Consider the following 15,933-nt stretch of genomic DNA (forward strand, 5'->3'; position numbering starts at 1 on the left):
AATCTTACAGTGAAAATGCTAAAAGGTGCCAGTATTGTTTCCCAAGATTTCTTTAACCGAACCCAAGTAGCAGAAAATGTTATTTCATTTTCGTTTATGTCAAAATATAATATTTTGAAATAAAATGTTTTGCATTGGAGGGGTATCATTTGTACAAGTCTAAACGTGGTTTATCATAGATGGTAGGAATGGCTCATGAAATGAGAGTGCAAAAACAATATAAAACTGATTTAATTCATATGATTATATGTGTTACTGCATCTGGTTTTCATATACATCGCAATGTTACAGCGTTCACGGTACCTGAAGCATGGCCAAGCATCCAACCGGAAGACATGCCCTTTGCAGTGGAGTTGGCGAAGAGGCGTAATGCGGCTACAGCAGCAGTCAGGTTTGCGTAAGGTTATGTGGACAACGTCATCGACAAAGACATGTATTATTTTGCTCACATTTTTGTATAAGTTTTTGTTTGCACTATTTGGCTCAGTATTGTTTTGTTTTTAAACAATTCATCTTGAAAGAATGTTTTTATTAATTATGTCACTTTATATTTCATGGCCTTATGATGAATTAATTGAAATAAATGAACAACATTTATAAATGTTCTTATTAAATCAATTATATTATTAAACATATCAATGATTTTTCGATTTAATGAATCTTTCTTTCCAAATACACGAAAATTGAAAAGGCATTTTCTGTTGGTTTTAGAAATCTTACAGTGAAAATGCTAAAAGGTGCCAGCATCCTTTCCCAAGATTTCTTTAACCGAACCCAAGTAGCAGAAAATGTTTATTTCATTTTCGTGTATGTCAAAATATAATATTTTTAAATAAAAAGTTTCACATTGGAGGGGTATCCTTTGTACAAGTCTAAACGTGGTAAATAATAAATGGTAGGAAAGGCTCATGAAATAAGAATGCAAAACAATATTAAACTGATATAATTCAAATGGCTATAATTGTTACTGCATCTGTTTTTCATTTAAAATCAATGTTACAGCGTCCACGGTACCTGAAGCGTGGCCAAGCATCCAACCAGAAGAGATGCCCTTTGCAGTGGAGTTGGCGAAGAGGCGTAATGCGGCTACAGTAGCAGTCAGGTTTGCGTAAGGTTATGTGGACATCTTCATCGACAAAGATATGTATTATTTTGCTCACATTTTGTGTAAGTTTTTGTTTGCACTATTTGGCTCAGAATTGTTTTTTTAAACATTCATTTTGAAAGAATGTTTTTACTTATTATGTCACTTTACATTTCATAGCCTTATGATGAATTAATTGAACTATATGGATAACATTTTTAAAGGTTCTTATCAAATCTAACATTTTATTAAATATATCAATGATTTTTCGAAAAAATAATTCCTTTTTTCCATATACACGAAAATTGAAAAGGTATTTTCTGTTGGTTTTAGAAATCTTACAGTGAAAATGCTAAAAGGTGCCAGCATCCTTTCCCAAGATTTCTTTAACCGAACACAGGTAGCTGAAAATGTTTGTTTTGTTTCATTTTCGTGTATGTCAAGGTATAATATTTTTTAATAAAAAGTTTCACATTGAAGGGGTATCATTTGTACAAGTCTAAACGTGGTTTATAATGAATGGTAGGAAAGGCTCAAGAAATGAGAGTGCAATACAATATAAAACTGATTTAATTCATGTGAATATACTTGTTACTGCATCGGTTTTTCATAGAAATAGCAATGTTACAGCGTCCACGGTACCTGAAGCGTGGCCAGCCATCCAACCGGAAGAGATGCCTTTGCAGTGGAGTTGGCGAAGAGGCGTAATGCGGCTACAGTAGCAGTCAGGTTTGCGTAAGGTTATGTGGACAACTTCATCGACAAAGATATGTATTATTTTGCTCACATTTTGTATAAGTTTTTGTTTGCACTATTTGGCTCAGTATTGTTTTGTTTTTAAACAATTCATCTTGAAAGAATGTTTTGCCTAATTATGTCACTTTATATTTCATGGCCTTATGATGAATTAATTGAAATATATGAACAACATTTCTAACGGTTCTTATTAAATCAATTAATTTATTAATCATATCAATGATTCTTCAAATTAATGATTCTTTCTTTCCTAATAGTTACACGAACATTCAAAAGGCATTTTCTGTTGGTTTTAGAAATCTTACAGTGAAAATGCTAAAAGGTGCCAGCAACCTTTCCCAAGAGTTCTTTAAACGAACCCAAGTAGCAGAAAATGTTTATTTTATTTTCGTGTATGTCAAAATATAATATTTTTAAATAAAATGTTTCACATTGGAGGGGTATCCTTTGTACAAGTCTAAACGTGGTAAATAATAAATGGTAGGAAAGGCTCATGAAATAAGAGTGCAAAACAATATTAAACTGATATAAACCAATTGGCTATACTTGTCACTGCATCGGTTTTTCATTTAAAAATCAATGTTACAGCGTCCACGGTACCTGAAGCGTGGCCAAGCATCCAACCAGATGAGATGCCCTTTGCAGTGGATTTGGCGAAGAGGCGTAATGCGGCTACAGTAGCAGTCAGGTTTGCGTAAGGTTATGTGGACAACTTCATCGACAAAGATATGTATTATTTTGCTCCCTTTTTGTATAATTTGTCTTTTCATTATTTGGATCAGCATTTTTTTTAAACAATCATTTTTAAAAGACTGTTTGCACTAAGTAGGTCACTTAATATTTCATTGACTTATGATGAATTTAGTAGAATATATGGACAACATTTCGCAAGATTCTTATTAAATCCATTATTTTATTAAACATATCAATGATTCTTCGAATTAATGATTCCTTTTTTCCATATACACGAAAATTGAAAAGGCATTTTCTGTTGGTTTTAGAAATCTTACAGTGAAAATGCTAAAAGGTGCCAGCATCCTTTCCCAAGATTTCTTTAACCGAACACAGGTAGCTGAAAATGTTTTTTTTTCATTTTCGTGTAAGTCAAAATATAATATTTTGAAATAAAATGTTTTGCATTGGAGGGGTATCATTTGTACAAGTCTAAACGTGGTTTATCATAGATGGTAGGAATGGCTCATGAAATGAGAGTGCAAAAACAATATAAAACTGATTTAATTCATATGATTATATGTGTTACTGCATCTGGTTTTCATATACATCGCAATGTTACAGCGTTCACGGTACCTGAAGCATGGCCAAGCATCCAACCGGAAGACATGCCCTTTGCAGTGGAGTTGGCGAAGAGGCGTAATGCGGCTACAGCAGCAGTCAGGTTTGCGTAAGGTTATGTGGACAACGTCATCGACAAAGATATGTATTATTTTGCTCACATTTTTGTATAAGTTTTTGTTTGCACTATTTGGCTTAGTATTGTTTTGTTTTTAAAACAAATCATCTTGAAAGAATGTTTTTTTTCTAATTATGTCACTTTATATTTCATGGCCTTATGATGAATTAATTAAAATAGATGGAAAACATTTCTAAAGATTCTTCTTAAATCAATTAATTTATTAAACCTATCAATGATTTTTCGAATTAATGATTATTTCTTTTCAAATACACGAAAATTGAAAAGGCATTTTCTGTTGGTTTTAGAAATCTTACAGTGAAAATGCTAAAAGGTGCCAGCATCCTTTCCCAAGATTTCTTTAACCGAACCCAAGTAGCAGAAAATGTTGATTTTATTTTCGTATATATCAAAATATAATATTTTTAAATTAAAAGTTTCACATTGGAGGGGTATTCTTTGTACAAGTCTAAACGTGGTAAATAATAAATGGTAGGAAAGGCTCATGAAACGAGAGTGCAAAACAATATAAAACTGATTTTATTCATGTGAATATGCTTGTTACTGCATCTGTTTTTCATATAAATAGCAATTTTACAGCATCCACGGTACCTGAAGCGTGGCCAAGCATCCAACCGGAAGATCTGCCCTTTGCAGTGGAGTTGGCGAAGAGGCGTAATGCGGCTACAGTAGCAGTCAGGTTTGCGTAAGGTTATGTGGACAATGTCATCGACAAAGATATGTATTATTTTGCTCACATTTTGTATAAGTTTTTGTTTGCACTATTTGGCTTAGTATTGTTTTGTTTTTTAACAAATCATCTTGAAATAATGTTTTTACTAATTATGTCACTTTATATTTCATAGCCCTATAATGAATTAATTAAAATATATGGAAAACCTTTCTAAAGGTTTTTATTTAATCAATTAATATATTAAGCATATCAATGATATTTCGAATTAATGATTATTTCTTTTCAAATACACGAAAATTGAAAAGGCATTTTCTGTTGGTTTTTGAAATCTTACAGTGAAAATGCTAAAAGGTGCCAGCATCCTTTCCCAAGATTTCTTTAACCAAACTCGAGTAGCAGAAAATGTTTCTTTCATTTTCGTGTATGTCAAAATATAATATTTTTAAATAAAAAGTTTCACATTGGAGGGGTATCATTTGTACAAGTCTAAACGTGGTTTATAATAAATGGTAGGAAAGGCTCATGAAATGAGAGTGCAAAACAATATAAAACTGATTTAATTCATGTGAATATACTTGTTACTGCATCGGTTTTTCATAGAAATAGCAATGTTACAGCGTCCACGGTACCTGAAGCGTGGCCAAGTTTCCAACCGGAAGATCTGCCCTTTGCAGTGGAGTTGGCGAAGAGGCGTAATGCGGCTACAGTAGCAGTCAGGTTTGCGTAAGGTTATGTGGACAACTTCATCGACAAAGATATGTATTATTTTGCTCACATTTTGTATAAGTTTTTGTTTGCACCATTTGGCTCAGTATTGTTTTTGTTTTAAACAATTCATCTTGAAAGAATGTTTTTACTAATTATGTCACTTTATATTTCATGGCCTTATGATAAATTAATTGAACTATATGGATAACATTTTTAAAGGTTTATATCAAATCTAACATTTTATTAGACATATCAATGATTCTTCGAATTAATGAATCTTTCTTTCCAAATACACGAAAATTGAAAAGGCATTTTCTGTTGGTTTTAGAAATCTTACAGTGAAAATGCTAAAAGGTGCCAGCATCCTTTCCCAAGATTTCTTTAACCGAACCCAAGTAGCAGAAAATGTTTATTTCATTTTCGTGTATGTCAAAATATAATATTTTTTAAATAAAATGTTTCACATTGGAGGGGTATCCTTTGTACAAGTCTAAACGTGGTAAATAATAAATGGTAGGAAAGGCTCATGAAATAAGAATGCAAAACAATATTAAACTGATATAATTCAAATGGCTATAATTGTTACGGCATCTGTTTTTCATTTAAAATCAATGTTACAGCGTCCACGGTACCTGAAGCGTGGCCAAGCATCCAACCAGAAGAGATGCCCTTTGCAGTGGAGTTGGCGAAGAGGCGTAATGCGGCTACAGTAGCAGTCAGGTTTGCGTAAGGTTATGTGGACATCTTCATCGACAAAGATATGTATTATTTTGCTCACATTTTGTGTAAGTTTTTGTTTGCACTATTTGGCTCAGAATTGTTTTTTTAAACATTCATTTTGAAAGAATGTTTTTACTTATTATGTCACTTTACATTTCATAGCCTTATGATGAATTAATTGAACTATATGGATAACATTTTTAAAGGTTCTTATCAAATCTAACATTTTATTAAATATATCAATGATTTTTCGAAAAAATGATTCCTTTTTTCCATATACACGAAAATTGAAAAGGTATTTTCTGTTGGTTTTAGAAATCTTACAGTGAAAATGCTAAAAGGTGCCAGCATCCTTTCCCAAGATTTCTTTAACCGAACACAGGTAGCTGAAAATGTTTTTTTTCATTTTCGTGTATGTCAAGGTATAATATTTTTTAATTAAAAGTTTCACATTGAAGGGGTATCATTTGTACAAGTCTAAACGTGGTTTATAATGAATGGTAGGAAAGGCTCAAGAAAAGAGAGTGCAATACAATATAAAACTGATTTAATTCACGTGAATATACTTGTTACTGCATCTGTTTTTCATATTAATAGCAATGTTACAGCGTCCACGGTACCTGAAGCGTGGACAAGCATCCAACCAGAAGAGATGCCCTTTGCAGTGGAGTTGGCGAAGAGGCGTAATGTGGCTACAGTAGCAGTCAGGTTTGCGTAAGGTTATGTGGACAACTTCATCGACAAAGATATGTATTATTTTGCTCACATTTTGTATAAGTTTTTGTTTGCACTATTTGGCTCACCATTGTTTGTTTTTTAAACAATTCATCTTGAAAGAATGTTTTTACTAATTATGTCACTTTATATTTCATAGCCTTATGATGAATTAATTGAAATATATGAACAACATTTATAAAGGTTCTTATAAGATCAATTATTTTATTAAACATATCAATGATTCTTCGAATTAATGATTATTTCTTTCCAAATACACGAAAATTGAAAAGGCATTTTCTGTTGGTTTTAGAAATCTTACAGTGAAAATGCTAAAAGGTGCCAGCAACCTTTCCCAAGATTTCTTTAACCAAACTCGCCTTTTTCATATTCTCGTGTTTATATATATTAATCTAATATTGCACATTGGATGGGCTTAGCTTGTATTATTTTGATTGTGGTTTATTATAGACTTGTAGGAAATGCTCATGATAGGAAGTGAAAAGCAATTCAAAAAATATTAAGATAATAAATTATGAATACATTTGTTAAATGAGATTTTTTTAAATTGAATTGGAAAGTTATTTGTTAAGTACCTCTTTAATTCATATGGTTAACATTTGTTTATTTGATGATGAAACTTTATTTAATTATATATTTAACGTGCTTTTAATATATAGGTGACTGCGTTCGTTCAATGTTTCAGCATGGGTTCCACCATCCGGTTTGGAATTGATGCCCCATGCATTGAGCTTTGGATGAAATATTACGTACGATAATTGGACAGGAGCAGGTGAGCATTGTGTATAAAACTTGAGATTGAAATATATAATTGCAGTCTGTACAGGGGATACTATCGTTATTGTTTGTGAATTCGGTCTTGCAAAATGATCGTGTTGTTTTTTGTTTGACCTTTCGAAGAATAAGGAGGGCTATACGTTTTGTTTAAACATTGTTGTCAGCGTTCATACTTCACAGCCATGTTCAGAACCATCACACAATTAGGTTACATAACTCCATATCCTACTTAATACAAATTATGACCCCTGATAGACTTAAGAACCTTGGGTTTTTGGGTACAGTGTATTCTTGTTAATCTTTAGGTGAAGTTGGGATTTTCACAAATAACTTTTATAATCTTCATTCAGTTAACTTTATGCAATTGTTCACGGCCGTTAAACAATAACGCTACATACCTCCATGTTACTGCCATGAAATTCTGGATGTTTACTCAGATATGAAATGACGTTCATTAAATGGATTTCATTCTTAAAAGTTGTACACGGCCACCTAACAATAAGATTTCATAATTCCATAGTATCCTAAATACAAATTATTACCCTTGATCGACTTTATTTTTAATCATGATGACGATTTTTATCTTAACCCTCACTTGACCCATATGTGTTTCAATATTTCAGTGTTCAGGGAACCGGAAGTGTCCCACCTTGCAACCCGGAGTGATACCTCTTACAAACTGAACGATGCTCCATCAGAGGCATTTGCAATGGTACGAATTGATCAAAGCATTGCTTGATTGAATTTAGAACTTAAATAAAGTTAATATTTAATGGAAATATCATAATTGAAATATCACTCTTATTCGTTCGAATGGCATTTTAACAACAAAGATATAAACTTTAATTGATATTAATCTTAATGATTAAAATTGTAATGAAGATGATTAAAACATTGATGGTAGTGCTGTTGGTGATGATGCTGATCTTGTTATGATAAAGGATAATGATTTTTTCATCAAGATAACTAAACATGATTGATATTTTGTTGTTTAATACAATTTCAGCCCGAAGGCCGCACATACCTGTCTTTTGGCCATGGGTGACAACTTCGTGATGACACAATGGGCAACACCTCACTGGTTACACAACGGCTTGATTGCTAAACTGGATCAGGCCTTTTCACAGAAAACACAATGGAAAATGAAATATTCAAAACATTGACACTCTATTTTTGGCCTGGTGTTGATCGATAAGACTTTAACATGTATGCGACAACCTTATATTGATGTGACAGTATAATGGTTATGTTACATTCTGATACTGAAGTGACTTTCATATGTTGATTCGACATTCTAATGTTATGTGAATTCTTAATATATTGATTCGACTTTTCAATGTTTATGTGACATTAGTATATTGGTGTGATATGTGTTTATACATACATGCATGTCCGGATGGATTCCGTAGTTCCTATATTCTGATAATATGCAGGTTTGATCAGGGCATGTGCCGGAGGGGCCGGGAAAATTTAGTCAGAATGGAACACTATGTTCGAGCTTTTCAGTGTTGTTTAAAGTATTTGTGATTTTGTTTGAACTTAATAAATATTAAAATTATTTTTTCGTTATGTTTAATTCTTTGATGAACTAATATTTCAGGGTTTTTTTGTGTGAAAACCCAGTCAAGGTATGGAATAAGGTCCAAATGTGAATTGGTTGCCCTACAGGAGAGGTATGCATCCAATATCTAGCAACGAAGGTTACCTCAATTTAAGAACCTTTAAGTATCTTGTAGTGGGACTTAAGACAGTAATAAATGCATTCATAAATAAATATATATAGATTTATAAATATAGAAATATTTTTCCGAAAGAAAAACATTAGATTAAGAAAGAAATAGGATTTCATTAGTGCCGTACATCAGGGATTCTAAATACTTAAACAAACTCCATGGCCTCACATTTGCTATAAACCCAAACGGGCTCTTCGCCTAGTACGCGCACTAGACGGGATTTATTGATATATATTAGAAGCTTGTGGAAACAGCAAAATCGATTAGCTGTCAAATTCGAAAGAGTTTTTTGTGTTTAAATAAATGCTTGCAATTCAACAAACTACCGTTGACAGCAGTTGGTATTGTGTTTTACGAATTGAAACTCTTTGTTTGGAGATAATCATGCAATTTTAATACCGTTAAATTTCCCTTTGATGTGATTTTAGGACACCGACCACAGATTGGCACAAAGACTCGATTCTTTTTAATTTAAAAATGAAATGTGGTTATTGGTGTGTTGAAATCATGATTGGACTTGGAGTTATTGTTTATCATTCCAACAACAAAATGATCATATTATTATGTAACGTTCACTGGTGATACGCGTAAGCGTCACGTCGGAAACTGACATTGCAAACAAAAAATCGTTGTTATCATGCATGTTTACGTTTATTACCGTTTCCTTTGCAAATTATGGACATGCATAACATAAATACATTCATAACAATATTGAAAAAGCTTTTAATATACAGTAGAAATCAGCATTTTATTACGATGCTTAGGCTACTAAATAATATATTGAGACGGTGTTAAAATTATAAGTTTTAAAGAAAAATAAACTCAATAATACTGATAACACAAGCACACTTTGAAATTCATTTACACTATGAATAACGCATAAAACATACAAATGATTACAATGTCGCAATTTTTTTGAGTTTGCACGTTATTATTACTTATAATTACTGTTCGAGGCTTGCCAGTATTGACATATGGACAGTTTCTGGCAATGTGACAGTTGCTGCACTTTTGCAATTCAGCTCGGAACAAATATAAACAACGGAATATGCTGGCACCAAAGCTTTGTGTAACTTGTCAATTTTATAATTGAGAATCGAACGTCCTCTTCTACAGAAATAATTTCCCATGATCACCTGTGTTCCAGCTTCATAAGTAGTTCTAAAATCATCTGTTTCCGTACTCAGTAATGTATACATTGCCTGTGCAACACGCAGAAGGTAATAATCGGTATCAACAGCTTTAACAGCAATAACATCCCCCCTGCTTACTAAGTCATAGATAGGTGTATGTTCGTACCGTTATATTCAGTCTCAATGTTTGATTTAAATTGTATAGATGTTGGTATAATTGTCCGTAATAAACTTTGAGACACACAATTCATTTTTTATGTAGAATGTCCTTAAATCAGCGTAAATAATTCAGCCTCAACATGATAAAATGATTATTACGGATTTGCGAACAACATTAGCCAGCCAGCCAGTTCGAAAACGCGCGGTCTGTTTTGCAGTAGATTGGTTGTTTCAACACTATCATTCAAAGCCCTTGATCTTACGGTTAACATTTACCATAGCTATTTATATAAGGAAGTAACCAAATAGCCTGATTTTACTAATGTACATTTTTTTTTATATAAAATCAAACAATATTTTTATATAAAATGTACCTTTCACAATATGTTGTTGAAGTTTATGTTGTTTCTTTTTTGATAATTCTTGTTGATGTTTGCGTCTCAATTGCTTTTTCTGCTTATACCATTGTGTTCTTTCCGAGTTACTCGCAAACGCCGGTGGTTTGTCGAAATCTGAAACAAATTATACAATGTTCCTTTTAGTGATTTAATCACGCACATAGATAACGATGCTATTTATATGATAAGCCTACTGTTCGTATCCATAATTATTAAGACACGTTTTATTGACGCAGTGTGACGTTACGTTACTATCCCATAAAATTTGGGCAAATTCGAGCCAGTGCGACACAGTATTTGTTATGTTAAACACTCACTTTCTGTTGAAAACGGCTGATAATTGGCAATTTAATTCCTAAATAAATTTACAAAATTACGGTACAAAATCAAATAATATTCCTATTGAATGTTCATATGAAATATGACTTAAGATTTAGCTCTGCCTTCGTACATTGTCATTAATTTGAACGTTTTCGTACCGTTTTGAGACATGCGTTTTGAATTGTCATTCAATAGTTAGTGTTATGTTATACAAAATAAATATATCACAATAATCCTACTTAAAATTACAATCACAATATCTAATTTTTAAACTTATAACTTAACTGGTTAGATTACAAATACGCCAAGTTTATCCGTTTTTCGATATTCAAACGTCGCATAAATCTAGAGCGGACATTTAGGCGTGTTTAACAAAACCATGATTTATGAAGGTGTTTCTTCAAATAATAGAACAAAGAAACAATAGGCTTGAAACGGAATGATTCACGGTTTCAATATTGAAAATTATTTTGTTAATGCTTAAATCATAAAAAGGCGTAGATAATAAAATAATATTCAACCGTTTAGAACATAACCATACAAACAGCGTTAGCGGACATCTGTAAATTAGAAACAAAAACTATAATTGTTTGATTATAAAGATATAAAAGTACAAAAATAATTGTGGAATTTTCGACACAAATGTCTATTTTAGAGGTGTGCAAACGAACTTACCCATTGTCATACGTATATACTAGTTCTTCTGTATCAAATTCGTTAGCTCGTGCCGCCTATTTCAAATGTGACATCTTGGCATCTGTGCTTTTTACCCTGCTGGCAAATGCGACATGCGTGCGACCGCATCGAAAAAACCACCAGTAAGACGGGAAATGACGTCGGTAACGTCTGCTACAAAATTTTGTCGTTTGCATTTTCCCGCGCAAATATTGTAGAGGAATATAATGAAAAATGACCCTGTTGTTGTGAAGCTGTGACACGTTAAAATTAGCGTCATACCAAACACTAAATATGTTTTGCATAATTGAAATCAAAATATATTTCTGGCAATGCATTGACACATTAAAGCACATTTTTTTGCTGTGTCCAATGGTATACAACATGCCAGGGACTGAGGTTCCCAAAAATAACAACAAGTCTACAAGTATTACATTACAATACGGTTGTCTAATTTTGTCAGATGTATCACCAGTGAACGTTACGTCAATATGAAAATGTGTACTTGATATTGAAAGCTATAAAAGATACCGGTGAAAAACATGCCATTAGAAAACATGATATGATTTGAAATCTGAATTCTGCACAATAAACACATATATGCATGCATAATAAGGGTGCAGGACTAAGTGAACCACTTCCCAAGTATACATTTTCAGGACCAAATAAACCACATATACATTATAGTAGTGGCTATTGTGCTATCGCACACTGCATGTAAATAATTATGCACCAGTCGATTGTAACCATGGCCCTCCCAGGTCTGGGGGTATACCGGGAATGGCCTGGGAAATGGGCCGTGTTTTTACCTTTCAGGTGGCCCCGCAGTGCCGGGTGAATGCGGTGGTTTTGTCTTTGCTTTAAATATAGTGGGGAATAGGCCTTACCTAGGGTCCCTGGGGTGGGGGTGTATTTGGCTGTGATTTTAGCATCAGCTTGTTCCCGCAGGGCGAGGATTTTAGCCGGAGTTGGCTGGACCGAAAGTCAAAGTCCCCGCTATTTCCCAAACCTGCAGGGGGGCCCTGGTTACAATTGACTGGTGCATTAGTAATTATCACCGCTTAAATGCAATACTTCACACAAGTGCTAGCACCGCAAAATGTTTTTTCTGTAACAAATCTCAATTATTTAATAAAATATTTTACTCTTTGAAATCATAATTGTAAAAAAGATATACCAAAATGTCAAAATAAATTGAGTTGGAAACCATGTTCGAACCGGTGTCACCAAAATTGCAGTCCAGCATTGTATCCACTGTGCTATGAAGCTTACCCTAAAGAGTTAGAATATAGTTATAAGTATATATATAAGTAGTTATATACCTAACTTAGTAATAACAGGTGAAAACATTGACTGCGAAAAATAAATTAATTGTAAACTATGTGGTACTTCAGTTTTTAAGCTGTGCAACACTGGGCAAATCGCTGTGATGATATGATTTACATATGCTACAAGAATGTTGGTACTTATATATATATAGGAGTGTGCTTTAAAGTATTTTTCATGTTTCAAAATAATGTTCGTTCTTTGAAATGTAACTGTATAGGATAGCGTTTTAGGATACATTTTATCTATTGATGTACAATTTAAATAGAAGAGTCAAAATCTGCATATGTTTTTGTCGGAGACCAGGTTCGAACCTGTGTCGTCAAAATTGCAATCCAGCCTCGTATCCACTGAGCTATGACGACTTACTCTAATAGGGTGACATAATTAAGCTATACACCTACCTCGGTAATATCACGTGATAACACTGACTAGCCAATCACGCATAAGGAATGAATTCTACCTGGTAGTTTTTTTTGCTATTTTATCATATGGAGTACAGCCCCTTTAATAACACCTAATATCTCTAACTTTTATTTCACTCTCTTGTGCATTTCTTGTTACATCTTTTCAATTTAGTTTGGCAGACTCCCTCTACTAATAAGATGCATTCCCTATTCTACAACACTGCAGAATGCTTTATGCTGAATGCAGTATTTCTGTGTTCAAACTGAAACAGTTTAACTTAAAGTGACACTCTTATTCAAAACCAATACATACACATTTAAGTCGAGATGCTTATGAAATTGCTCCTAGGCTTGACGTGAAAACACGTACGAAAAGGTTTGCTAATGTAATTTCCAGTCACTCGTTATTTTTCACAGCTAATGCCATTCAAAACCATTTTGTAATTTTACATTTTTAAAACGTTAAGACTTAAGTCACTATTGTACCTATGCTAATCATAATGCATATATCCTTTATTGTTCCACAAAATCATGTTCTTTAAATCCATTTGAAATCATTGACAAATGACAAAACATATGCATTATACAGGATAATAATGGTTGACCATGGCTTTTGGTTGATAATTGCCCAAGTGAAAATAATTATTTCTTCCACTGGGGCAATTATCAACCAAATGCCATGGTCAACCCTGTATAATTCTATAAATAAACTTCATACTGTTATTGATTTCTTCCATACTTGAAGTTGTAATCTACTTACTATATATAGCTTCTTTTCCAAGAAACTGATGATGTACTCAAACATTATGACATCATAGTGATATAGTATAACAGAGTTACAATAGTGTTGCACTGTGACATTTTTTCAAAGTGTTTATAATTTTTATGCAACACTATTGTAACTGGAGTTACAATAGTGTTGCAATTTGGAATTTAACACATCAGAGATACAATTAGGTAGCAAATATTTTTAAAGATACACTTATTTTAGGAATACATCTAAAATATTTTATGAGTTAATGCATCTTAACAAAATACACTCAAAAATGTCAAAAAGCTATATTCTGTAAAAATTGCAGTTACAATAGTGTTGCGTTGAGCCCTCGTTGTTTAACAAACATAAATTTTGAGTGATAATCTTTTAAACTTCTTACTAGATAATGCATTTATGGAAAATATTAATTTACTGATAACAAAATTGCAACCGTGTATTTAATAGCTGAAAACACAAAATTATTAAATGATTTGTGAATGCTAAAAGATTTACTGCAATCTGCTATAGTCTCATAACGTGTAGAAATACCGTGTTTTATCGGCATCCTTCATAAGAACCATTGTTTTTGAAAAATATTCATTCTTTTTGGAATTTTAAAACAATTGTGGTAAATCTTATGTGGGAATACGAGTGCATATTTAAGCATTGGACTCTTTTAATAAACTGTTGTTGATTTTAAATGAACAATTCTTCATCATATTTTTCACTTTTTTGTTCAAACATTAAAAGCATTCACACAATTTAATAAGAAAACATAGCCTAAAACTTTTAAAGGATTTAATATTGACATGTTTATTTCAGCGTGATGCAGTGTTGAATAAAGCAGAACAAAGCATGGAGCAATACTTGAGGAAATCAAAGAGGTTAATTGTAAGTCAATGTACTTTTTTAGCTCGACGATTCGAAGAATAAGGAGGGCTATACTACTCGCCCCAGTGTCGGCTTCGGCGTCTGATTAAAGTTTTAGGGCAAGTTGGGATTTTCACTTATAAGTCCAATACCCTTCCTTCAATTGACTTAATACTTCACACAGTTGTTCAGGGCCATCACATATTGAGGTTAGATAACTCCATATTATCCTTTATACAAATTATGGCCCCTGATTGACTGTGGAACTTAGGTTAAAGTTTTAGGGCAAGTTGGGATATTTATTAATAAATTCTATACCCTTCGTTCAATAGTTGTAGCCCGGAATTATAGCTATTCTGTTTTTTCCGACCTAATCCTCCTGTACAAACAAAATTAAACCGTTGTAATATACACATGTTACTTAGGAAACAATATAAGTCATTGGACTGTTACACAAATAATTTCAATAGCTAGAAATTCACCTTTTATTTGTACCGGCATGGGAAAACCCTGTTATGTTAATTCCGGGCTATTTGTATTGACTTAATACTTCACACAGTTGTTCAGGACCATCACACAATGAGGTTACATAACTTCATATTATCCTTTATGCAAGTTATGGCCCCTGATTGACTTAGGTTAAAGTTTTAGGGCAGGTTAAAGTTTTAGGGCAAGTTGGGATTTTCACTTATAAGTCCAATACCCTTCCTTCAATTGACTTAATACTTCACACAGTTGTTCAGGGCCATCACATAATGAGGTTAGATAACTCCATATTATCCTTTATACAAATTATGGCCCCTGATTGACTGTGGAACTTAGGTTAAAGTTTTAGGGCAAGTTGGGATATTTATTAATAAATTCTATACCCTTCGTTCAATAGTTGTAGCCCGGAATTATAGCTATTCTGTTTTTTCCGACCTAATCCTCCTGTACAAACAAAATTAAACCGTTGTAATATACACATGTTACTTAGGAAACAATATAAGTCATTGGACTGTTACACGAATAATTTCAATAGCTAGAAATTCACCTTTTATTTGTACCGGCATGGGAAAACCCTGTTATGTTAATTCCGGGCTATTTGTATTGACTTAATACTTCACACAGCTGTTCAGGACCATCACACAATGAGGTTACATAACTTCATATTATCCTTTATGCAAGTTATGGCCCCTGATTGACTTAGGTTAAAGTTTTAGGGCAGGTTAAAGTTTTAGGGCAAGTTGGGATTTTCACTTATAAGTGCAATACCCTTTATTCAATTGACTT

The 15,933-nt window shown here is 32.9% G+C and overlaps 1 protein-coding gene across 1 annotated transcript in view; it reads left to right on the forward strand.

The window, feature by feature from the left end:
* Positions 1 to 8,902: 8,902 nt before the first annotated feature.
* Positions 8,903 to 15,933, forward strand: part of LOC128221257 (uncharacterized) — a 130,944-nt gene continuing 123,913 nt past the window's right edge. Inside the window, exons 1-2 of the mRNA XM_052929797.1 lie at positions 8,903 to 8,955; positions 14,614 to 14,682. Coding sequence (XP_052785757.1) covers positions 14,647 to 14,682 — 36 coding nt within the window. The 5' untranslated portion in view covers positions 8,903 to 8,955; positions 14,614 to 14,646. The remainder of the gene's footprint in view (positions 8,956 to 14,613; positions 14,683 to 15,933) is intronic.

The sequence above is a fragment of the Mya arenaria genome, chromosome 16 (assembly GCF_026914265.1).
Source record: "Mya arenaria isolate MELC-2E11 chromosome 16, ASM2691426v1".
NCBI lineage: Eukaryota > Metazoa > Mollusca > Bivalvia > Myida > Myidae > Mya > Mya arenaria.